The 25,656-nt window shown below is 36.2% G+C and overlaps 1 protein-coding gene across 1 annotated transcript; it reads right to left on the reverse strand.

Moving 5' to 3' along the window:
* Window positions 1-19,189: 19,189 nt before the first annotated feature.
* Window positions 19,190-22,519, reverse strand: LOC131026904 (probable glucuronoxylan glucuronosyltransferase F8H). Its single transcript, XM_057956917.2, has 4 exons — window positions 21,761-22,519; window positions 21,270-21,631; window positions 20,883-21,136; window positions 19,190-20,125 (listed from the first exon to the last, which is right to left on the reverse strand). The coding sequence occupies exons 1-4, from the start codon at window positions 22,092-22,094 to the stop codon at window positions 19,660-19,662; spliced, it is 1,416 nt and encodes a 471-aa protein (XP_057812900.1). The 5' UTR covers window positions 22,095-22,519; the 3' UTR covers window positions 19,190-19,659.
* Between the last annotated feature and the right edge of the window lie 3,137 nt (window positions 22,520-25,656).

Below are 25,656 nucleotides of genomic sequence, written 5' to 3' on the forward strand. Positions count from 1 at the left end.
ATCAATAGTTATTTGTTGTTTTACATACATTCCTTACAGTTTGTTAACTTCGTAATGATTGAACATCTTACATTCACTAATTCCAATCCAACTTTATACTTATTCTTATAAAATTAAATCTATTTTCTAGCTTATATGCTACTTGCAAATTTTATAGAATGTTGTTTGGTTTAGTATCTTATACTATTCTATATATGGTATATTGTAAACTAAATTTAAGTATCTTCAATGCACATGAAAACTTGTACTCTCTAACATATTAACTTATATATAGTTTTATATGTAACAAGTGAACATCTTACATTCACTACTTCCAATCCACTATTATACTTATGTCTGCAAAAGTAAATATATTTTCTAGCTTATGTGCTACTTGCAAATTGTATAAAATATGGTTTAGTTCCATTTTTTTTTTCTAATTATGCAATAGGTAAACTTTCGTAAAATATCATATAGTTATAAAATCTCAAAACAAAAAAATTGACAGGTATTCTTTGGAAACTTCTTATATCATATATAAAACTACTAAATTTCCAAAATTTTATTCATGGTTACGTTCTTTGAAATAATTGAATCATCTCTCCAACGTTCATTAAATGTACATAGTTAACTAGATAATGTAATTTCAACTTCATAAAGTATTATTTTTATAGTTTACATTTAGGCCATGATAGTTTTCATATGTAATGTACTTTTTTTCCATTACGACATAATTTCTCATCTTGTGAGAATGTATTTGAATTGACTAAAAACATAATCAATATGATAATGATGAAAACCTACTTTTGTAACTACATATGTAGACATCTAAATTTGACTATGCATTTATTGTCGTGTCATCCTAAACACTTTTCTTCTATCCATATTAATTAAATAATAATTTAATCAAGCCTAATTTTCCTCTAATAATTGGATAATTTTAATTATTTAATTATTTCATTAGCCTTTTCTATCCATAATTAATTAAATGTTTTCTTTAACTAATTTTATTATTTTTATCTTAGCATTAATTAAATAATGTTATTATTTAATTAATCTACCTCCATAATTAAATATTTTTTAAAATTACTTAATTAGCTAACACTTCCCTCTCAAATTAAATAAATTTAAATAATTTATTTAATTTTCCCAACTCAAATAAGTGAAATTAATATTTAATTTATTTTCTTTATACTCATTTAAACGTTTCCTTGTCCTTCCAACTCATCAATCCATGTCCAAATACCTTCTCTCAAATTTTCTCATCACTTGATTTTTCTAATTAATCCCTACCATTGATCAAATGTTATGTGAGGCATATAAATAAGACCTTCATTTTATTCATTTCCCTTAGCACTTTTGAGCACCTACACTATATGCAAATTATCACTTTCATGAGAATTACCAATCAAGAGCTAGCAAATATCAAGCATCAATCCTTCATCATCATATCATTGTGAAATCATGGTTATGCTATTTTGAAGAGAAACCCACATATCAAATAATTTAAGCAAATCTCAAGTAATAATGAAGTCTTCTAAGGTATTTGTGTTGGTATTATGGTTTATCATTTGATTTGTGCATAGATTTTAGGCTTCATTTTGTGATTGTGTGAATTGTGAGTTTAGATATTGCATTGCATTTGTTTTCTTATTATGATTCACATTTTCATACATTCACATTTCAACATGCTTGGCAGGACTCATGTCATTGATTTTAACAAAAATAATACAAGAAGTGTGTTTATTTGAAGTTGTGGGTCATATCCGCACATTTGGGTCAATGCACCACACATCTGGGTTGATTTCCTATGCATTTGGTATATATATGAACACTTTTTTTCTTTGTATCTAGAAATTTTTTTTTGTTTGCAGGTTATATCCATGCTTTAGGTAAATCCTATCATGCTTTGGGTCAATATTGATGTGCATCTGGCATAGTCCTAAGATCTTAACAATCATTTTAATATTTGGTAAATCTTGTCGCACTTCTTGGAGATTCTACCACACATCTAGGATCTTTTCGTGCTTCTAGTAGATTATGTTGCACTTCAGGTAACAATAGTTTTTCATTTTATCAATTGATTCATAAAGCCATGCTTCTAGTAAATCATGTCACACTTCCAACAAATTTTTTAATGCTTTTGATAAATTCTATTGTCCTTTTAGTCAATATTATTGTGCATTTGGTTTGTTTTATAACTCATTGGTTCAATCATTAGGGCTTTTCTATTTGAGATTGTCGATAAAAAAAACATGTCAAATATCTTGTTTTATCTATCAAATTTGAAAAACAACATTCAAAGCTAATCTCTAAACCCAATTTTTAACCATCATTTTCCCAAGGTTTTCTCTTGTGGTTTGTTGTCCTTCGTGTATGTACAAAATATTAAGATCTAAAGGGTAAAACTATATTGGAGATTGTCATCAAAGTCTTCAAACAAGATTGGAAAGCAATAAATCCGAGTGCACAAGTAGATAAACCCACTATTTTACATTCCAAGTGAATAGTATTTGTTATCATTAGAAAATTATTATTTTATTTTGTGCTTGGTGTGTCTTCCACATATTAAAATTGAGCTTAAAATTAACTATACACATTTAAATTTGGGCTTCAAATAAACCCCCTATTCTTTTAATCCCCATATCTACTTATATACGTTCTACTCTGGCATCCTAGCAGCGAATTTGAGTGCACCAAAAATAAGTGATCTTGTTTTTTTTTTTTGTTTTTAGGGGGTTTGCCTAAAAAAATGAGCACTCCATGGGATGACCTCAACTCTAGTGTCCTGGTGGAGTATTAATAATGAGGGGTGAATTTGAAAGAAAGACCTCTCAAAAGTGGATTATTATCAATCTAGGATAAGCCTCTAAGAGGTTAGAGAAGTGACAGCGGTGATGGCGGTGATGAAACTATAGATTTTCAATGGGCGGTGATTTTATAAATAATGTGGTGAATTTTCAATCACTCCAATGATTACATAATTACTGCCAACAATTTCATAAACTTCACTATCATTTAGTCACAATTTGCATAGTTCAGACATAATATGAAAGTTGAAATGTTTTGAAATAAACACTAAAAACACTATGGTTCAATCTTGAGAAAAACATAAATTGCTAAATTCCACTCATTGTGCTCTCCATGTCTAATGTTCTTCTAACACTTACGATGTTTATAGACACTTTTGGAGAACTTGTCAAAATCATTGCGATCAAGTTCTCTTAGGTCAAACCCCTATGTCAACTTTAAAAATTGGAGCAAAGATTTAAAGACCGTTGGCATAACTGATGAAGACAATGATGAGGATATTATTGGCATATGGAGATGATGTTGATGATGAGAAGATTGTAAGGAAGTTAAGTAGCGGAAACAACTTCCTACACTAACCTTGAAAGGAGGGTAATGCAAAACTTTTTCAGATCATTACAACAGTTACAGAAAATAGAAATAGATATAATAACATTCATACCACAACACAATGATTTACGTGGGGAAAACCCTTTTGGGAGAAAAACCCCACCCTCCAAAAGCAGCTCAATATTTTATTCAGCAATCAAAAACAGATTACAACATACTTGCAGAGCAAGCTCTTCGCAGGAGTACCACTAATCAGAGATTCAGAGGCAACTCAATAGCCATAGGACTCTTACACCCAACCTCTATCTCACACACCTCATAAATAGGAGATACAATACAAGAAACCGTCAAACGGTATTACAAAACCATGGGCTAAAACCACCCAATAAGGTGTAGCCGACCTTATCTCCCTTCTAGATGCCCTATGACATGTTAAAGCACACATCAACACATGTCGCTCCCTTTTACAGCTCATTTATGTATCTGATACAAATTATTTTTTCCTATTTCAGGAGTACAAACTTCCGGAGGCCATAACTTGAGAACCGGGTGTCCGATTGACGAACCGTTTGAAGCGCCGGAAAGCTCGCGAAGTGCTCTATCACCTTGTAACTCGCTGTGTCAATTACGGCCACTTTTCAGGGCATTTTGGAGCCTCTAAAGCCCCCAAAATTAAGTTTAAACATTTTATTGCACCCCTCCAAGACGAAAACTTTAATATCTTCAAAACTAGCTGTGACCTTGCGACGCAACTTTACCGGAATGCTTATCTAGCCAACCAGAAGCTTCAGGGAGAGTTTCGCACCATTTCGTGCTCAAATGAAAACTTACTATAAATAGTAACCTCACATAAATGCAAGGTTGAGACACCATTTTTCCCAACAAATCTCCCACTTGTCGAACACCTTGCATGAGCGGAAGGGAATGTCAACACAATGAATCAATTGCTAGGGGCCATAAGGCCCATAGACTCTGAACACCATCTGAAATTCTCTGTGCTCACGGCCTTAGTTAAAGCATCTGCAACATTCATCAAAGTTTCCACCTTAACCAGCTTCACCCTACCATCTTCGACCATATCTCTAACAAAATGATACTGAACATCAATATGTTTGGTCCGGGCATGAAATGTCGGGTTCTTAGCTAGGCTAATTGCACTCTGACTGTCACAGTAAATTGTCACTGTACCTTGTTTTATTCCAATATCTAAACACAGTCTCTTAAGCCAAATGGCCTCTTTACAAGCATGAGTAGCTGCCATATACTCTGCTTCAGTAGTGGATAAAGCAACCACAGCCCGTCGCTTACTCATCCAACTAATTGCACCACCAAACAAAGTAAACACATAAGCACTGGTGGATCTTCTGCTATCAATATCACCTGCCCAATCTGAATCCACATAACCATGGATATCAAGGGAAGTCATGTTTCCAACTGAATTACCATGATAACACAAAGAATACTCTGAAGTACCCTTCGAATATCTGAAGACTCTTTTGACTGCATCCCAATGAACTCTACCAGGATTAGACATATATCTAGAAAGTACTCCCACTGCTTGGGCAATGTCTGGTCTAGTACAGACCATAGCATACATCAAGCTTCCAACCGCACTCTGGTAAGGCACTCTGCTCATGTCTTCCATCTCCAATGGGGATGTAGGACAATCTGAAATAGATAGTTTCGTTCCAACTGTAAAAGGAACACTCAATGGTCTACAATTCTGCATGTTGAACCTCTGTAACACTGAATTCACATACTTACTCTGGCCTAGCCATAGCTTTCTGTTCGCCCTATCTCTTCTAATTTCCATCCCAAGAATGTGCTTTGCTGCACCAAGATCTTTCATTTCAAATTTAGCAGCGAGCTGAGACTTCAGTTCTAAAATCATACCTTTCCCTTTACCAATGAATAACATATCATCAACATACAATGCAATGAATAAGAAATGATCACCATCAGATTTATAATAAACACAGTGATCTGATTTAGAACGTTCAAATCCCAAACTCAACACATATGTATCAAATTTCTGGTACCACATCCTAGGACTTTGTTTGAGGCCATACAAAGATTTCTTCAATTTACAGACCAAATTACTTTTGCCTTTCACCACATAGTGCTCCGGCTGTGTCATATAAATATCTTCCTCCAAATCACCATGAAGGAAAGCAGTTTTCACATCCATTTGTTCAACCTCTAAATCATAAGCAGTAGCAATAGAAAACAAAAATCTAATAGACGTCATTTTTGCAACAGGAGAAAATATCTCACCGTAATCAACACCCTCAACCTGAGAGTAGCCTTTTGCAACTAACCTTGCTTTATACTTTTCAATGCTTCCATCTGAACCAATCTTTTTCTTGAACACCCATTTACAACCAACAGGTTTTCGTCCTTCAGGCAATGGTACAAGATCCCATGTATCATTCTTTTTCAAAGCTGCCATTTCTTCCTCCATAGCAATCTTCCAGGATTCTGCATCATTCATACCTAATGCCTCTTCTACAGATTTCGGTTCATCCACACTAGTATTCAGAGCAAAAATACATCTCCAATCATCAGGTGAATACCTTTCAGGTGGTTGTCTATGTCTTGTAGACCTTCGAACAAGCTGAGTTGGAGGTTCTTCCTCCTCTTCTGAAGATTCAGAGCTAGACGAGCTCTCCTCAAACTCTTGCCTATCTAGGGGTCTCGATTCAACTTTTTCAGGTGTAGAAGGAAGTTGAATCACATCTTCTTTTTTAGTCTGTTCTGGCTGCAATGTAATAGAAGGAGACTTAATTTCTCTAAAAATAACACTTCTACTGTGAATTACCTTTTGTGCAACAGGGTCCCAAAGCTTGTATCCTTTCACACCATAACTATACCCGATGAAGATACATTTCACAACCTTGTTCTCCAACTTTGTTCGCTTCTCCTTTGGCACATGTGCATATGCCTCGCAACCAAAAACTCTAAGATGTCTCAATGAAGGCTTGTGACCTGACCATGCTTCCATAGGCGTTTTATCAACAAGAGCTGATGTAGGAGACCTGTTAATCAGGTAGCAAGCAGTGGCAACAGCTTCAGCCCAAAACTTTTGTTCGAGACCAGCACCACTCAACATACTCCTAGCCTTCTCCATCAGTGTCCTATTCATTCTTTTTGCAACTCCATTTTGCTGTGGAGAATACGGAGTTGTCTTCTGCCTGTTAATTCCACTGTCTTTACAGAATCTATCAAAATCATTAAAGCAAAACTCACCACCATTATCAGTTCTCAAACATTTTATTTTCTTTCCAGTCTGCAACTCAACCATTGCTTTAAATTCTTTAAAACGACTAAAAACTTCAGATTTACTCTTTAGAAAATATACCCATGTCCTTCTACTAAAATCATCAATAAATGAAACATAATATGTGGATTTTCCAATCGAAGAGACATCTACTGGACCAAACACATCAGAATGGATAAGATCCAAAACACCACAAGTTTTATGAGAACTCGAGTAAAACTGAACGCGGTTTTGTTTTCCATAAATGCAATGCTCACAGAAATCAAAGTCAAGATTACAATCATTCAAACCTTCAACAAGATTTTTATTTTTCAAGGTCCTTAGACCCTTTTCTCCAATGTGGCCAAGTCTCTGGTGCCATAACATAGTCTTCTCTGCAGATAACTTTGCTTCAGACGAAAGAGCTCCCTTAGGTACCCAAAAACCATTTCCATCTGCTGAAGGTGAAACCTTCAAATCTTCCAATGAAGTATCCGCAGATTTACTTTTTATAGAAGTGCTATTACACTCAACAGTGTATGCATCAAGCTTATACAAAGTGCCAAACCTGACACCTCTAGCAACTACCATAGCACCCTTAATCATCTTACATCCTGTTTCAGAAAAGACTACCTGCACACCCGCATCTATCAGTTTGCTCACAGATAACAGGTTTCGTTTTAAACCAGGGATATGCAACACACCATTAATCCTTTTTATTCTACCATCAGAAAACCTGATTCTAACTTTACCTCGACCAACAATGTCTAGAGGTGAATCATCACCCAAGTACACCTTACCTCCATTAAATCCTTCATATTCAGAAAACCAATCTCTATTGGAAGTCATATGAAAAGATGCACCTGAGTCAATTAGCCAGGCATCATTACCTGTATGAGTCGCCAAAGCTGCAATAAATGCATCGCCATCTTCCTTGTCGGACTCAGAATCAGAATCGAACCTTTTCTTTTTCTTCTTCTTCTTTTCTTCTTTGCAGTCCTTACGGATGTGACCTGGTTTACCGCAATTCCAGCAAATGACTTTGGACTTTCCAGGAGATTTCGATCTCCCTTTGGATTTGGACTTGTCGCGCTTCTCATTCTTCTTGCCTTTCTCCTTAGGTCTTCCACGAATGGTTAGGGCTTCCTTTGAACTGATGGATACCTTCCTTCGCATCTCTTCACCGAGTAGGGCACCCACCACGTCTTCAGATTTCAAAACAACAGAAGTACTACCGATAGCCATAACAAGAGAATCCCACGAATCAGGCAAAGAGCAAAGCAAGATCTGACATTTCTCCTCCTCGTCCATCTTAACACGGACAGATACTAATTGAGCCACCAACATATTGAATGCTTCCAGGTGGTCTGCAATTCGTCCACCCTCTTCCATCTTCAAGGAATACAATTTCTTTCTTAAGAAATTTTGATTTAATAAAGATTTCACTTGATACATCTCACCAAGCTTAGTCCATAGCTTCTTTGCAGAGTTTTCTTCATGGACATTGATTAGAATAGAGTCTGCCAGGCACAGTCTGATTAGACCCTTGGCTTTCCGGTCCATAACATCATACTGAGCTACCACAGTAGGATCTGAGGGCCTTTGGACATTCGCATCAACAACATCCCAAAGATCTCGATCTATTAGCAGATCTTCCATCTTCAGCTTCCACATCTCAAAATTACTTCCATTAAATTTCTCCACCTCTATTCTCCCTGACAAACTCGCCATCTGAATATTCCTGCAACAAGATCAAAAAGTGTCTTCTGCACAAGCTCCCACTCAAATCTGGATTAGTTCAAAAAACCCAACTGCCCACAATTGAAACCAAAGGTGATCAGGCTCTGATACCACTTGTAAGGAAGTTAAGTAGCGGAAACAACTTCCTACACTAACCTTGAGAGGAGGGTAATGCAAAACTTTTTCAGATCATTACAACAGTTACAGAAAATAGAAATAGATATAATAACATTCATACCACAACACAATGATTTACGTGGGGAAAACCCTTTCGGGAGAAAAACCCCACCCTCCAAAAGCAGTTCAATATTTTATTCAGCAATCAAAAACAGATTACAACATACTTGCAGAGCAAGCTCTTCGCAGGAGTACCACTAATCAGAGATTCAGAGGCAACTCAATAGCCATAGGACTCTTACACCCAACCTCTATCTCACACACCTCATAAATAGGAGATACAATACAAGAAACCGTCAAACGGTATTACAAAACCATGGGCTAAAACCACCCAATAAGGTGTAGCCGACCTTATCTCCCTTCTAGATGCCCTATGACATGTTAAAGCACACATCAACACATGTCGCTCCCTTTTACAGCTCATTTATGTATCCGATACAAAAAAAAAAATTTCCTATTTCAGGAGTACAAACTTCCGGAGGCCATAACTTGAGAACTGGGTGTCCGATTGACGAACCGTTTGAAGCGCCGGAAAGCTCGCGAAGTGCTCTATCACCTCGTAACCAGCTGTGCTGGTTATGGCCACTTTTCAGAGCATTTCGGAGCCTCTAAAGCCCCCAAAATTAAGTTTAAACATTTTATTGCACCCCTCCAAGACGAAAACTTTAATATCTTCAAAACTAGCTGTGACCTTGCGACGCAACTTTACCGGAATGCTTATCTAGCCAACCAGAAGCTTCAGGGAGAGTTTCGCACCATTTCGTGCTCAAATGAAAATTTACTATAAATAGTAACCTCACATAAATGCAAGGTTGAGACACCATTTTTCCCAACAAAGATGACCAGTAAAGTTATTGTTGGCATAACTTGTAAAGTTGATAGAGATTGTTGGCTAGATGATGATGATATAGTTGTAAGTTGTTTGATGACTTTATTTGTGTTGTCATTGATGGAAACCATGTTTGTTGAGTCATCTAATTCATCTAGGCCCACCGGTAAAGCCTGACTAATAGAGGAATGTGTCAGACAACAAAAATGCTAAGTTGCAGTATACCGGTAAGCAGGAACAATGTGATGATCAAGACACTAGTATGGACAATTGGTGAAGAGTTAGATGTTGCAATGTGGAATATATGTGTGTGACATTGGCATGAGTCTGTGAGTGCAACTGCATCAGAAAATTCAATATATTGAGTGAGTTATGATTGACTGCCATAAACTCTCTGAAGAAGAATGTATACCGGTAATAGATCTTTGACCGGTAATAATTTATGGTTTGGCGGTGGATCTTATCATGTTCATAACTTAGTGATGATGTTTTAGAAATTGTGTGTAATGATAAGATGGCACTTGAGTGCGTACAAGGATTGAAGTTTTTGGGAAACAATGAAGTGCTTAGCAGAATGTGACAAGGGTTTGATTGCTTATCAAATCGATGTGCGGTAATTGTCTTAAAATTTATTGTAATGATCTAGAAATGTAAATTCAATGTATTTTGAATGTTGCTAGGGTTTTGTAGCCAACCTAGTTGAAAAGAGTAGCTAGGTCAAGTTTGAGAAGAGAATTTGTGTTGGTGATTTGAGAAGAAGAGTGTACCGAACCAGATTGAAGAGTCTGCATGTAAGAAGCCGAGATTGAGTTGAAAAGGATCTATACTAGCAAGCAAGGAAGTTTTGTGATTAGATCATTTTCCTTGTTGTTCCCTAACAGTTACAGTAGTTTGAAATCCCTTAACCAAGTAGATCCTAACAGGTCTTATTTGTAAAATCCTTTCATTGGGTGGCTCATTAACTTGAGTTCTAAATCCTCTAGCAAGGTTACTCCTAATAGGGTAGAGCTCCTAACAGGGCTGATATTGTAAATCCCTTCACTGAGTGACTCCTAATAGGGTTTTCTCTTAACCGGGCATATTGTAAAGCTCCTAACCGGGCTAGGCCTTTAACTAGACGTGTTCTGAAAGAGTGCAAATATTTTGTGGGTGATAATTCCCATCGTGGTTTTTCCCATTTGGGTTTCCACGTGAAAAAACTATGTTCATGTTGTCGATGGATTGTTGAGTTGTTCATTTGATGTCTTTACTATGTTTGCTTAATGATGAACACTAGATACTGGTAATAGTTTGATAAATCTGGTTTGAAGAATGTTTGAGTAGTACCGGTATTGGTTTTTGAAGTATTATCAGAGTTGTTTAACTACTGATTTACCCCCCCCCCCCCCCCCCGCTCTCAGTAGTTACCGGATCCTTATAATAACAATTGGTATCAGAGCACTAGGTCCTCTTTGTGCAGAAGCTTAATCGCTTGAGGTAAAGATCTGAGATGATGAAGAAGGAGGGTCCTAAGTTTACAAAGGACAACTACAAAATATGGAGTGACAGAATGAAGATCTACATTAAAGGAATGGGGCCACAGTTTTGGTTGCATGTTGAAAATTAGTATTCACCTCCTATCGGTACTCTGACTGCAGATCAGCTTAAGGAACAACAGGAGAATATTCAAACATTGGAAGCCATTGTAAGTACACTTTCTAATTCTGAGTATATTGATGTCCATGGTCTTGAAAAAACTTATGAAGTTTGGAAAAAGTTGAAGTTGATTTAAGGTGGAGATGAGCATGTGCAAAAAGCTAATGAAGAAAGCCTAAGAGGCAAGTTTGATGACATGAAGATGATGGAAGGTGAGAACATCACCCAGTATGGACAAAGAATAAAAGTAGTTGGAGGAATCAAAAGTGTTGGTGGACCCATAAATGAAGAAATAGTGGTAAGTAAAATGCTAAGAACCTTATTGCCTGCTTATGCTATTAGAGTATCTGCTATCCGAGAATTGAGGTCAGTCAGCAAAGATAAAGTCACAGTTGATTCTTTGATAGGCAAGCTTACTGCTTTTGAGTTGAATAGCTTTGACAATAGTTTACCTAAATTAAAATCTGCTTTCAAAGCATCAGTATCTAATGCACTGGTAAGAAAAGGAAATGATGTCTATAGGTCAAGTCAACATGGCGGTGGTAGTGAAGGAGTAACAAAATAGGACATATTCTTGCAAATTGTCCTAACAATGATTAGAAGGAAAAGTTTAAAAAGTATAAAGGAAAAGGAAAGAAACAATGTTATCTTGCAATAGATGAAGGTGTTACTGATGAGGAATCTGAGGATGAAGATAATGAGGAAATTGTTTTTGTAGCAGTTAAGGAAAATCTCTCTGACAAGAAAGCTTTAGTGTCTCATATTGACAATAGTTATCAGTGGGTCATTGATAGTGGTTTCTCACATCACATGACTGCTGACAAAAATAAGTTCATATCACTTGAAGAATTTGATGGTGGAGTAGTGAGATTTGGCAACAATTCACCATGTATGGTAAAAGGTAAAGTTTCTATTTCTTTATATGGAAAAATTAATGTTGATGATGTGTATTGGCTTGAATGATTGAAGCATAACTTGTTGAGTGTTGGTCAACTAAATGATAAAGGTTATCATCTTGAGTTTAAGAATGGAGTGTGTAGGATTTGAGGATGCAAAGGAGAACTGATTGCTACCAGTAAACAGACACAAGGTAACTTATTTCATCTGAACACTAATGTTAGCAGTTGTTTGGTTGCAAAAGTTGAGGACAGTTGGTTATGACATAGATGATTTTGTCATGTAAATTTTGATAATGTGGTTAAGGTCAACAAGTCAAATATGGTTAAAGGTATGCCACAACTAGTCAAACCAGACAATGTGATTTGTAAAGAATGTCAGTTGGGTAAGATGACTACTTCTTTCAAGAGCAAATCATTTTCTTCTAAAAATATTTTAGATTTGGTGCACACTGATTTATGTGGTCCTATGAGGACTAGGAGTTTTTATGGTGATAAGTATTTCATTATATTTACTGATGATCATTCAAGAATGATGTGGATTACATTTTTGAAGGAGAAGTTGGATGCTTTCAACAAGTTTAAGGCATTCAAAGCCTTAGTGGAGAAAGAAACTAGTAAAAACCTAAAGTGCCTAAGATCTGACCGGGGTGGAGAATTCACATCAGCTGAATTTGTGAAATATTGTGATGAGAATGGAATCAAGAGACAATTGTCTACACCAAGGACACCACAACATAATGGAATTACAGAAAGGAGGAATTAGACCATAGTCGAAGTAGTTAGAACAATGTTGATACAAGGAGATGTACCTAAAATGTTTTGGAGAGAAGCAGTTAGCACTGTAGTATACACAATGAACCGAGTATTGGTCAAGAAAGGTAGTGATAAAACTCCCTATGAATTATGGTGTGGTCATAATCCTAATGTTAGCTATTTCAAAGTTTTTGGCAGAAAGTGTTACATAGAGAGAGATGAGTGCATCGAAAAGTTTGATCCTAAGAGTGATGAAGGAACTTTCCTTGGTTATTCAACTAAGAGAAAAGCATTCAAGTGCTTTAACAAAAGAACCAAGAAGATTGTGGAAAGTGTTAATGTGAAAGTTGATGAGTATTCTGATAAATCTGATGATACCAACAAGTTTGATGCAGATGAAGAACAAAAGATAGTGATCATTGAACTAGAGATTCATATTGATGCTAAGAAAATAGTGTGGAGGATACTGCTCAATTGGTAGATGAAGAACAAGAACAAGAAGAAACTTCTACACCGGAACCAATTATACCTAGATAAGTAAAGTTGAATCACTCAGCAGATTAGATAATTGGAGACAGGAATGTTGGAGTACAAACAAGAAGAAAGATCAGAGAAAGTGTGTCTTATTTCCATAGTTGAACCAAAGACAATGAGAGAAGCTCTCAAGGATGGTGATTGGATAAAGGCTATGAATGAAGAGCTTGATCAAATAGAGAAGAACAACACTTGGTCATTTGTCTCCAAACCAGTTGATAAAAATGTGATTGGTACTAAGTGGGTGTCTAGAAACAAACTGAATGAAGATGGTGAAGTAGTTAGGAACAAGGCTAGACTAGTTTGCAAAGGATATGCACAAGAAGAAGGTGAAGACTATGGAGAAACCTTTGCACTAGTTTCTAGACTTAAAGGAGTTAGGATGCTACTTGCATTTGCAGCATTCAAGGGATTCAAGGTTTACCAAATGGATGTGAAGTCTGCATTTTTAATTGGATTCTAGAAGAAGAGGTTTATATTGAACAATCGGATGGGTTTGCATTGACTGAAGATAAGGACATGGTGTGCAAATTGCATAAAGCTTTATATGGATTAAAGCAAGATTTGAGGGCATGGTTTGAAAGACTCCATTCGCATCTGATAAAGATTGGATTTCTGAGAACCAATGAGGACAAAGATATCTACTTGAAGACTGAAGGAGATAAGTTATTGATTACAGAAGTATTTGTAGATGATATTTGGAGGAGATGATGACATGAGTTTATCTTTTACAGAAGAAATGAAAAAGGAATTTGAAATGTCTTTGATAGGAGAAATCAAAACTTTCATTGGTTTGCAGGTCCAACAGATGCAAGGAGGCATATTTATCAGTAGTCCAAGTATGTGAAGGAGGTATTGAAAAGCTTTGGAATGGAAGACTGTAAACCAGTTAGAACTCCCATGATTACAGGTTGCAGATTATCAAAGAAAGATTATTTAGATCCAGTAAATAAAACTAAGTATAGATCAATGATTGGGAAACTACAATATGTTGTTCATAGCAGACTAGACATTGCTCATGCAGTTGGTATAGTGGCTAGATTTCAGAGTAATCCTAAAGATACTCATATGGTTGCAGTGAAGAGAATTTTCAGGTATCTTAGAGGAACTATTGATTATGGATTATGGTATCCATACAAAGGCAACTTATCTTTGAAGGTATTCACAGATGTTGATTGGGCAGGTAATGTAGATGACTGGAAGAGCACAATCGGTGACACATTCTTTCTAGGAGGAAGACTGGTATCCTGGACCAGTAAGAAACAAAGTTGCATTTCTCAGTCTACAATAGAAGCAAAATATGTGGCTGCATCCATGAATTGTACACAAGCTATATGGATGAGACATGTGTTGGAAGGATTCAAGGAGACTATGACAGAACCGGTGATCATATATTATGATAATACAAGTGCAATAAGTATTTCAAAGAATCTAGCATTGCATGCTAGAACAAAGCATATTGAACTGAAGTATCATTTTTTGGGAGAGGGAGAGAGTGTCCAAGAAAAGACAGTCAGGATGGAACATGTGTCAAGTAAGGAGCAGTTAGCAAGCATATTCACTAAGCCATTGCCTAAGGCTACCTTTGAATATCTCAGAGGTAAGATATGGGTTATATCCCTACCTAAGGTCAACTAAGATGTTGTTGAGACATCAATCTAGTGGACAAAGTGAAGATCTTTCAATGTGGATTGATGAGAAGTGGGCTACTCCTCAGGGGGAGCAACTGAGATGAAGGAAGCAAGAGAAACAAAAGATGAATTTGACACTTTGCACCTTTGGAATTATTGTCAAAGGGGGATAATAAATGCAAAGGGGGAGAGAAAAGTGATAGGGGGAGAAGTACAGAAAAGGAGGAGAAGAACAGTGAAGAGCAGTGAAGACCTAGTGCAACTATCAATAGTCATAACTATTAGAGTGTTAAGTATGGTGAGTGTTTAGTTTTGCATGATGAGCTTTTAATGAGTTTTTGGTATTGTTATTTTGGTGTTGTCATCAATGCCAAAGAGGGATATTGTTGGAATAATTGATGAAGACAACGATGAGGAGATTATTGGCATATGGAGATGATGTTGATGATGAGAAGATGACCGGTAAAGTTATTGTTCGCATAACTTGTATAGTTGATAGAGATTGTTGGATAGATGATGATGATATAGCTATAAGTTGTTTGATGAATTTATTTGTGTTGTCATTGATGGAAACCATGTTTGTTGAGTCATCTAAGTAATCTAGGCCTACCGATAAAGCTTGACCGGTAGAGGAATGTGTTAGACAACAAAACTACTAAGTTGCAGTATACCGGTAAGCAGGATCAATTTGATGATCAAGACACTGGTATGAACGATTGTTGAAGAGTTAGATGTTGCGGTGTGGAATATATGTTTGTGACATTGGCATGAGTCTGTGATTGCAACTGCATCAGCAAATTCAGTATATTGAGTGAGTTATGATTGACTATCTTAAAATCTGTGAAGATGAATGTATACCGGTAACAAATCTTTGACCGGTAATGATTTATGGTTTGGCCATGGATCTTATCATGTTCATAACTTAGTGATGACATGTTAGAAACCGTGTGTAATGATAAGATGGCATTTGAGCGCGTACAAGGATTAGATTTCTTGGGAAATAGCGAAGTGCTTAGCAAAATGTGACAAGGGTTTGATTGCTTATTAAATCGATGTGCGGTGATGAGCGATGATCATTCAACGATAGAAATTATCTTGAAATTTGTTGTAGTGATCTGTAAATGATTTGTGATGATTTGTAAATTTAAATTCAATGTATTTTGAATGTTGCTAGGGTTTTGTAACCGACCTAGTTGAAAATGGTATATAGGTCGAGTTTGAGAAGAGATTTTGTGTCGGTGATTTGAGAAGAAGAGTGTGTCAAACCAGATTGAAGAGTCTGCGTGTGAGAAGCAAAGATTGAGCTGAAAAATATATTTACTAGCAAGCAAGGAAGTGTTGTGATCAGATCATTTGCCCTGCTATTCCCTAACAGTTACAACAGTTTGAAATCCCTTAACCGGGTAGATCCTAACAGGTCTTATTTGTAAAATCCCTTCATTGGGTGGCTCATTAACTTGAGTTCTAAATCCTCTAGTAAGGTTACTCATAACAGAGTAGAGCTCCTAACAGGGCTAATATTGTAAATCCCTTCACTGGGTGACTCCTAATAGGGTCTTCTCTTAATTGGGCATATTGTAAAGCTCCTAATCGGGCTAGGCCTTTAATTGGACGCATTCCGAAAGAGTGCAAATATTTTGTGGGTGCTAATTCCCATCATGGTTTTTCCCATTTGGGTTTCCATGTGAAAAATTTGTCTTCATGTTGTGGATGGATTGTTGAATTATTCATTTGAAGTCTTTACTATGTTTTCTTAATGATGAACACTTAAGTAGCTACTAGTTTTGAAGAATGTTTGAGTAGTTACCGGTACTAGTTTTTGAAGTGGTTTTTGAATTATTATCAGAGTTGTTTAACTATATATAGTTAAACTATATGGTGTTTATATATAGTTTTGGAAAATTGTCAAAACTATTGCAATCAAGTTCTCTTAGGTCAATTCCCTAGGTCAACTTTACAAATTGGAGCAAATATTCAAGACAACATTTACCAACATGTAGACGAGGTTCTTTGTACCTTTAGAACCTTTGAAAAATGAAGGGTGCTCTAAAGATTTTTTTCTTCTCGTTTCATATTAGTAATTGCATAAAGAATGTCTTTGAATGCCAAAACATAGCCAGATGTTATGCAAATGTTTTTCAAATCACTTCATAACAACAAGAAAGAACAAATATTTTAAAATTTAAATTTGATAATTTTAAATTATGAACTTATTCCCACAATCCACAACATTAATTATCAATAACATCAAAATAAACTACAAAAAACAAACATTAAATTCAAAACAAGAAACATATACATTGAAGAATATTAATAGAAGTACAATAATAAATGAAATCATAAATATCTAAAAATAAAAATTGACTAAATCATAAACCAAATAAAATGTAATTGGTATTAATTTTCCACAATCTTTGTTGATGATGAGATTGATTTTGGGTTGATGCAAAAAGCATCCACAATAATTCCAAAAGCAATCTTATCATCAAATCAAATGTAACTCTTGTCCTTAAAAAAGATGAAGGGTGCTCTAATGATTTTCTCTTTTAGTTTCAAATAAATAATTGCATGGTGAATGTCTTTAAATGCCAAAACATAGCCAGATGTCATACAAATGTGTACCAAATCGTTTCAAAACAATAAGAAAGAACAAATACTTTGAAATATAAATTTGATAATTTTAAATTATGAACTCATTCCCACAAGCCACGACCATAATTACAAATATTAATTTCAAAACAAAAAACAAACATATTCAAAAATATTAATAGAAATTCAATAATAAACGAAGTTACAAATATCTAAACCAAATAAAATGTAATTGGTATTATTTTTTTACAATCCATGTTCATGATAACATTGTATTGGAGGAGCTCGCACAGGTAGGTGGGTTGCTCCCCATTGCGACATTCACCCCCAGCTTCTGCTAGGCCATTATGATCACATGCTTGGACCTTTGCTAGTCTTATATGCTCATGGGTTTAAATCTTAGTATTGTTATATGGGGATAAGGTCCTTCGTTTGTGACCTCACCAATTCGTAGCTCTAGACCAAAAGTGTTTCATGTGAAGTTGGAGGACGTGTCATGCCACAATCATTGACACAACAAACAAAAACATTACATCGAAAATGAAACATCAATACAAAAATCATACACTTTGAAAATGAAACGGTGATAGAAAAATCATACACTAATTCCAAAAACAATCTTATCATCAAATAAAACATACCAAAAATATTACATCGAAAATAAAACATTGATACAAAAATCAAAAAATATTACATCGAAAATGAAACATTGATACAAAAATCATACAATGATTCCTAAAACAATCTTATCATCAAATAAAACATAACATACCAATAGGCAACTCAATTAAGTATATGACTTTAAGTTGATAAGTCTCTTAGGAAGGTGATGTGTTATTGTAATATGACATAATCGACCTTAAATATTCAATACATGTCCAACTCTTTAAGGGGGACAATCGGCCTCTAGCCTTGGGGAATATTCTTTTCTTCACCAAAACTCAATTTATTAGTCAATAAAGCCAACCAAGTGGGGGCATTGAATACACGCTTTATTTTTCAAAAAGATATTTTTATTCATCCTTTTATCAGATATTAAAAAATGTCTGAATTGCTTTTTGATAGATTGAAAGGTAGTGTTAAAGTCATTTCAAAGACAAGGCCATGTTCCAAAAAAAGATATAAAAAATCCTTATGGAGATTATTTTTCCCATGTTGAAGATAAACATGTATATTTATTATCGACACTCACTTGCCAACTCATAAACTATGAAACCACCTGTCACAAAAAAATTAATTAAAAGCAAAATATATTATTTATTTAGTATAGTTGTCCAAATCCACTAGCACCTCTAATTAAAGTGTTAAAATTCTCTACTTAATGTTGTACCTATATTTGAAATTATTGTACCTCAGAATTTTTACTTTTTTCATGAAAAGCAGCGCTCCTAGATGACAATAGCTAATCATTCCTGCTCATTATTCATGAAATCTCTTCAAGATATAATATTTAAATTATTGACCACCTCTACATTAAAATTATCTTTTGATTGACTTTGGGAATGATTCCAAGGCTTTTGCGTTTAACAATGAAAATTAGGGGAATCAAATTATTTTCCACAATTTTATGAGAGCTTAACTAACTCGCTTGTCTTTGGGGGCCTAAAGCCTTTGAATGACTGTGATGTGATTAGGGTGGGTCCCACGGGTCATGTCATTGGTCAGAAAATGCGCACTTTAATGCCATATCAAATCAAACCTGGTATTTTCAATCAGTTCGCAATCAAAGGGTTGTTTTTTTTCCGTATTTTTCACGGGCTTACTTGTAAACGGAGAACGGAGAACGGAGAATAATTAAAACACGGGCTAACAAGAACGGACTGTCTCAATTCTGAGTACAACAAAATCGTTCGCCTTTACATTAAAAACGTTCAGCTTAACAGTGTAATCCACGTGGCAGAAGAGCGCGGGACCACGGGCAGTCATCCAGCGTGGCCTTCTGCCCCCAGGCATGTGACATGCCTTTTGGTCAATTCAGACCGCCGAAAACTTCCACGAAATGGGACCCACGCAAATCAATAAAAAATAGTACTCATAGGCCACTCTGTCGGCTTGCCGATGGAAAAACCAATAGCCATGCGCCACGTCTTAATACAGCAGACTACAATGTATTATTGTCTGACATACAACAGCGGGTAATATGTATGGCTGCCTGCAGCCTGTAAGTACCGTACTCATATTCGGCTCTGCATTATGTCTCTGGCTCATCTGTAAAGCACACAAAAAAATAAATAAATGAATAATCATACGGTCCTGCTGACGTGTCGATCAATTTGTTCACAGGGCTGACAATGTACGGTTCCTGTGTGACCTGCCCAGCTTACGTGTCAAGGCCTCGAGTAACTGCCACGTAGCATCGCCTTGCTGGATGGGATCTGTGAAGAGCAAAGCCTGACTATTGGTCTCCTTCCACAGATTTCGCTGAATGGTTGTCAGGTTGGTGGCGGCGACCTTTTCGAGAAGCTTACCCAGCTTTGCCACGTCACGCTCTGGTACAGTGAGTGAGATGTTGTGCCATGGTATTACGTCTGAATAAGGAAGGGAGATATTGTCCGCAATGATGACGGGGACACAGCCCAAGGCAACTGATTCGACAATACGTGGACTCCATGGGGCCCACCCCAATGGGCATAGGCAGAACACTGAACGGACTATTTCGGACTGGTAGTCTTGAAACCTCTTACGCTTAATGTAGAATTTTCGATTGTGCCCAAACTTCTGCCATATTGCTGTTCTCACTCCCCTGCAAAACAAAATATCAATCAATATCAATATCGATTGGTACACCACCGAATTGTTTATTAATCACTACTGTAAAACCAATTCTTTATCACTGCTTTTATTGCATCAGTATTCAGACCAACGGGTTAATTTATCAATGGCTTTAAAATCAGTCTGACTGCCATGAATGTCTGACTGCCATGAATACAAACCCATTACAATTCAATGCAGAGCATACGGTCACCTGTAACATGTTCTGAAATTGTACAGTGTGAATAGACGTGGGTTTCTTTCACCGTTTATTTTTGGGTTTGTGCCATTATTTTAGGATTGCATGCGAGAAAAAGCAGGGAATTTGATTGTCCGATCCAAAAATAAGAAAAATAATCTCCTAGAATTAGAATTTTTTCTGAGTAGGCAAGATACTATTTGCACAAACCAAGTCTCCAATCAATGGAAACGACAAATTGTATGGCTTTTCACATGAATCCTCCGAAAAGTGTCCCATGAGGGAAACCATCACCACCCAAATTAATGTCAATGACACTGTTGCTGATAGAAGTCATATCCTTTGTCCGTTTATTTTAATCACCCAAAATCATCCCCGTGTCATCATTTGTCTAGTAATTATGTTGAAACATTAAAGAATTTAACCAGGTAATCCTTTCTCCAGGTCGAAAAATATTGATTTGAGAAATCAGTTCTAGATGATTATAACCAACTCTTGCTAATTATGGAGATTTGAGGAATCAATCGCAGAGAATGAAAGAAAATCTTACTTGCTGTATATGCGGCCGCTGATATTCTTGGGATGAATCTCCATTTTTCCTCTGAAGAACACCCAAATATCACGCTTCTGATTCTGAGGAGTCACGGATCCGAGAGCAGCTTGAATGGATTTGGGAGACACATAGGGAGGAATCTGTACGTGCTCCACATCCTGGCATGTATGTTTGCCCTTTACACCAAACGTCTGCAAGATTATAGACCTCTGCAAAAATGAAGGTATTCCATCACTGACGGCAACATCCTCCTGCGAATCAGAAACCAGAAATTTAATCACATAACAATACAAACAGAATAACCACGGTTTTCTGAAATTTATCAAGCAACTCCACTGTTCTGAACTTCAGAGAAGGAATTTGTTTGAAAGAAGCCAAACTAACCATTGCATGAAAGCAGGCTCCATGATCATGAGTGGCTGCAAAGACATGATCGACCCCTCCGCTGCGATTCCAGTAAGGCATAATATTTGAAATATATTCCACCGCAGAAGAAAGCAAGGGGCGGGCATGCCCTAGAGAAGGGAATCCATTACTGGTGCTAAAATTGCAGGAAACGTAGACTGGAACAAAGAAAAAATCAGCTTCTTCGGGATCGAAAACCCGCACAGAACTTTCCAACAAAGCACGATGTATAGCAACCTCAGCAGCAAACAAATGGCTGCTGCATCGGCTGTCCACAAGCCAGTCTTCATTATACTTGGAAGGAAGATTATACACATAAATCTTCAGATCACTCGACAATCCTACACCAAAACACTATCGCATCAAACACAAATTTGAAAAAAAAAACACAGAAAACCAAAATAAAAGATTTCAAAAAAGGAAAAAACAGTTACAGCAAAAATCCCATAAATAAATGGACATTCCCCTACCAGACGCATCAGAGAAGACATTTTTGTTGAGGCGGCCAGGGCTAAAGCTCTCTTCCACCACAACACTAGACGCGAGCCCCCGGGGTCGAACCACAGACCTCCGAATCTCATGTCCAAAACCTCGAACCTTCTCGGGCTTCCAATCGAAGGTAAATAAAGAGCTGCAAACATAAAGCGAAAGAAAAATCCAGGCACTCAATCCCATATATCTGTAACACATCCACTGCTGCCCTCTCTCACTTCTCCCATGCCTGAAAAACCTCTGCTTGCCAAGACCTTCAGCAAAAACGCAGGGCTTATTCCTCCGGAGCGTTCCGCCCAAAATCTTCGCCATTTCCTCCTCCCGAACGACCACGCCGCTTACAAACTAAAATCGCTGTTCCCGGGGCTCGAACCGCCGACGCACCGCCTGTGTGAAGATCATTCTCCACGCACCCCAATACGCGGCCTCTGTAAAAATGGGCCACCAGCCGTTGTCTGCACGCAAAATACCGCTTTCCTCTGATGCAAACATCGCACTAACCTTCAACCGATCCAAAAACAAAAACAATACGCAACCCAAACAATCAATAAAAATAATAAAAACAGCGCAACTTCAACTACCGTCTTGCGTTGTTTACCAGCAAGCCATGAAATCGGACCACCACCTTCCTTCACTCCTTCCTTCTCAGAGCTTTAAAATACCAGAGCGGTTTCCGGTATTTAAACACTCGGGGGCCACCCCGATCTCCCAACAATAAACGCGAACGACAAAACCGCCACTACATAAACAAAGACCACCACCGTTATCCGTAACAACCCGCGCCGTTTGGTGACCTAAACGCCGTTAAAAGTTGTTAAGACTTAATATGTGCAGTTACGAGGTTACGTCCGCATGTGACCGCTACCGGTTCCGGCGCTTCATCCAATCAATCCAATCGTGCCAGCTGTACACAGCTGTAAGTGTCACGGGTTATCTGTCGCTACGGAGCTCTTCTGGTCCGCATCGTATGTATCGCTACCCACATAACCGTAGATACATCCCCAACGGTCACATCACTGCTACGGTCCGCACGCTTGCATCGTACACTCTGCCCGAAGAGTTTACGACTTACATGAAAACGTAAGCCTCAAAAATTAATGTTATTCTTCCTTTTGCCAAACACAAGAAATAAATTGTTTGGTTCGAAGGGGCAGGGGGCAGGGGAGCAGCGGGCAGCCAGGGGCTCTGTATTATATTATATTGTTGGGAAGTGCCAAAATGCCCTAGGGATCTCTGAGTCCCTCACATGAAATATGAATAAAAGTATCGTGTTGACAAAGTGGAATTGAATGTCATAAAAAGAGAGGGTATTGCATGTGAGTCAGACGATCATTACACGTGGGATGCTTCTGCCCGATCCATCTGCACGTGATCTACTCTCATAAAGTTGCCACAATCCCTGACACTTCTCATACCAAGGAAGAAAAATGCTCATAATTTTTATTTTTTAAATTCAATTCGTTTTTTTTTGGTTATTTATATGGGAACATGATTTTATGTTACTCTTCAACACGATCAAATTATTTAGTATATTCTTGGAGATTTGATTTGGGATTCATTCTGTAAATAGGATTTGATGTGTAATTTTAGTCTCGTCTGTTTTTCAAGATTTGATTTTACCCTAATCTTCAATGTCTAAGATTCACAAAGGGATTATTTTTCGTAAAAATTATTCAATTGTAATTTTAGTCTTGTTTATTATGCAATTTAGTTGAGGGATTCACCAAGGGCATTAATTTCATAAAAAACTTATTCTTAGAGATTTGATTTTAGTGGAGAGATTAAGAAAGGGATCAATTCCGTAAAAAATCGTTCAATGTGTAACTTTAGTATATTCTTGGAAATATTGGGGGATTTATTCCATAAAAATTGTCCAATCATAATTTTAGTCTTGTCTTGGGATTAATTCCGTAAAAATCATTCAATTGTAATTTTAGTCTTGTTCATTATGCCACATATTCTTGGAGAATTGATTTTAGTTGAGGGATTCACCAAGGGCATTAATTTCATAAAAAACGTATTCTTAGATATTTGATTTTAGTGGAGAGATTAAGAAGGGGATCAATTCCGTAAAAAATCATTCAATGTGTAATTTTAGTATATTCGTAGAGATATTGATTTTCTTGAAGGGATTCACAAAAGAGATTAATCATTGAATGTATAATTTTAGTCTTCTTGTTATCTAGTATATTCTTAGAAATTTGGTTTTAGCATATAGTATAATCAAGAAATATTATGTCACTCCTACCAATTGTATTCTAACAGACAAAATTTAAATTTGACAAGCAACCTTATGATAGTTATCCAAAATCATTTTTAAATTATAAAATCATTTTTTTTAAAAAAAATTATCTTATAAATTATTTTTCCTAAATATAAGACCTTAACTTTGATATTTATAATCAATACTTTGAATCCATCCTTATCCAAGGAGGTAGATGCATATCACATTCCACCTTTATTTTCTTTTGTTTGATATGGAAATTTATACCACCGTCTAAAATAGTGAGTGATTATTATTATTTTCATTGACGTCCTCAAATGCCTTGGCGTGTACAAGAGTGGGATGGAGATTGAAACGTTATTTATTTATCTAAGACGCATTCAAGTGTTACATAGCTTTCATACAAGTAGGCAAGTCATACTAAATGTTCTCATATATATCATAAAGTATATAGTTTGTATTGAGTTGTCTAATTTGATAGTGAAATTTAAAGTTTAAAATTAAAATATTTTTTATTAAAATTTAATCACAGATATAATAATTCTAAAATTAAGAATTGACTTGTGTGATTTATATTAAAATAGATTTTCTTCAATAAAAATAAAATATATGGAAGGTATTTTAAGAATATGTATATAATTATAAATACAAGATGAGTGTATTTTTTTTAATATATTTATTAGTTCTTGTTGGAGGTCTGAATATTAGTGCATTTATTGGATGTAATTTTTCTAATTTATTTAGTCAATCATTATACAGAATTAAAAAGTTAGACCATGTGTTATAGTTTATAATCAATTTGTTCACCTAACAATTTGGAAAATGTCCTTTGTCTATTTTTCTATTGATTGTTGTTGTGAATAGTTAGTAATGAATTTTTTTCTTCTTTTTTTTTCCAAGACAAAATTTAATTCTATCAATAATGTTTGGTTATTTTTTCAATTCTAATAATAATCCTTATACCTACACGCACCTTGAGATTACAATAAAGTGGAGATTCAATTCTATCAATAACGTTTAATTTTTTTTTCAACCCTATCATTAATAATGTTTGATTATTATTTTCAACACTATTAAGAGTCCTTAAAAATGATTGTTCCTCAAGCTACCAACAAAGAGATTCAACTCTATCAATAATAATATTTAATGTTTTTCCAACTTTATTATTAATCTTTGTTAATGCATGCTCTTTGATTTAGTCATAACAATTAAATCAAGTTTAGTGTAAAATTTTCCAAGCCAAATTTTGCTATTAAATGGTGGTAGATAGCAGAGCCCAAGTTTCAACACTGGGCACTCTGGGTTTGTAGTGAGCCTTCCAGTTTGACCTTTTTGCTTAGGTCTTAATGTTTGTGTTTCCCTTGTTTTATCCTTGCCGTAGGTCTGAACCATTTTCTCTATACAATGCTAGGTCATGGCTAGGAAAGCTAGGGGAGGTGGTCGTACGGGTGGTCGCAATAGAGGCAGAGGTGGAGGACGGGGTCATGGTTCTGACCGTCACAGTCCTTCACCACCACCCACTCATGTGAGTGTTGAGCCGAAACAATTAGTTCATCGGGATTCTCAACATGTAGGAGAGCAGGTTCTCAAAAGGGAAGAGCTGAGACAGATGTTTTAGGAGGTTCTGGCTAGGTTAGGCCACAGGCCTGA

Source organism: Cryptomeria japonica, chromosome 1, assembly GCF_030272615.1.
Source record: "Cryptomeria japonica chromosome 1, Sugi_1.0, whole genome shotgun sequence".
NCBI lineage: Eukaryota > Viridiplantae > Streptophyta > Pinopsida > Cupressales > Cupressaceae > Cryptomeria > Cryptomeria japonica.

Excerpts from the sequence above, each read along its gene's own strand:
- LOC131026904 (XM_057956917.2), bottom strand. The coding sequence starts at position 22,094 with ATGGCGAAGATTTTGGGCGGAACGCTCCGGAGGAATAAGCCCTGCGTT. Across the intron at positions 21,632-21,760 it reads TGTCTTCTCTGATGCGTCTG|GATTGTCGAGTGATCTGAAG; the intron begins GTAGGGGAATGT and ends GTTTTGGTGTAG. Across the intron at positions 20,126-20,882 it reads AGCGGCCGCATATACAGCAA|GGGAGTGAGAACAGCAATAT; the intron begins GTAAGATTTTCT and ends TTTGTTTTGCAG.